The following is a 1,352-nucleotide window of genomic DNA, read 5'->3' on the forward strand; positions in this document are numbered from 1 at the left end:
ACACACACACACACACACACACACACACACACACACACACACACAATGCATTCTCTGAAGATCACCAATGAGAAAAGGTAAAACAGTAATATTTAATTTCAAAATGAATCCACTCAATATTTCTAAATGCAAAATAACAGTAATGAGCCAGGCATGCTGGCATACCCCTGTGACTTCAGCACTCAGGAGGCTGAGTCATTAGGATGGCCAAGAGTGTGAGGACAGACTGGGGTACACAATGAGTTTGAGGCCAGCGTGAACTACACAGCGACACCCTGTCTCAAAAACAAAAACAGCTGAGAATATAGTTCAGTGATATTGTACTTGCCTGGTGAGGTCTTGAGTTTGATTTCCAGTACCAAAAATAAAAATAACAGTAAATATGACCTCAAAAAATACACATTTAAGAACATCTGAGACAGAAGGGGGGCATCCCAAAGCAATCACCTTTGAGGCCGTGCTTCAGACAGTGCTCCATGACGACAAAGAACTGCTGCAAGGGCGGGTAGTCCGAGTCCAGTGTGCGGCCAAAGCTCAGGGCGGACTCAATGAGCCCTTTGATGCTCAGTTTAGCCATGTTGAGCAAATTTGCTCTCTCTACAGCTGTGGGGTCTTTCATAGCTGAAAGGGGAAAAAAGTTCAACATCATTCACAAGGACTCTTTGGTTTTTGTATGTTGAGACAGGGTCTCTCTCTATAGGTCAGGGTGGGCTTGAACTGGCTATGCAGCATCTCAGCTTGGCCTTGAATGTGCAGGCTAGCCTGCTTCAGCTTCCTGAGTGCTGGGGTTATAGACATGCACCACCATGCCTGGCCATGTACAAGGTCTGACAATGAGAACTACATAAATGTGTCTTCCTAGAAAGCCAAGAGAGGTCTGCATGGCTCCCCCAGCCAACTTAACCTTGCCCCACAGTTCTCGGTCTTGCTCACTCACCCCCTGCAAGGTTTGCTACTGTGACATGCCGGCCAAAGTCAGTTTTAAAAATTAAGTTTATCGGTACATTTTTAAAATTTTATTGGTACATTTTTAGATACGCATGATTAGATTCATCACAGAGAACTTGTACCCATACATGATATATTTTGATTTCTCTTTTCCCCCATCTCCTCCCCTCCCTGCCTCTCTTCCTCTCCTTAAATACAAAGGTTTGTTTCCAATTTATCCTTTTAATTGCTTTTTTAATTTTTTCCTTCCTTTTTCCCTTCCTTAGTTCCTCTTACATTTTGAACAATTTATTTCCACTTTACAATATACATTCGTGGGCTGGGCAGATAGCTCAGTAGAATAAGTGCTTGCCTGGCAAGCGCAGGGTCCTGAGTTCAATCCTTGGTACCGGGAAAAAAAAAAA

General features: G+C 43.4%; 1 protein-coding gene across 7 annotated transcripts in view; it reads right to left on the reverse strand.

The window, feature by feature from the left end:
- The window catches only part of Rufy2 (RUN and FYVE domain containing 2), a 35,913-nt gene that overhangs the window by 31,592 nt on the left and 2,969 nt on the right, over nucleotides 1–1,352 (reverse strand). For 6 of the 7 annotated variants that reach the window (XM_023716211.1, XM_023716210.1, XM_023716209.1 and 3 more), the window contains exon 2: nucleotides 448–621. The exons of the other annotated variant lie outside the window; for it this stretch is intronic. In XM_023716211.1, coding sequence (XP_023571979.1) covers nucleotides 448–621 — 174 coding nt within the window. The remainder of the gene's footprint in view (nucleotides 1–447; nucleotides 622–1,352) is intronic. 7 annotated transcript variants of the gene reach the window in all.

This window comes from Octodon degus, unplaced genomic scaffold (assembly GCF_000260255.1).
Source record: "Octodon degus isolate 3935 unplaced genomic scaffold, OctDeg1.0 scaffold00046, whole genome shotgun sequence".
NCBI classification, from domain to species: Eukaryota; Metazoa; Chordata; class Mammalia; order Rodentia; family Octodontidae; genus Octodon; species Octodon degus.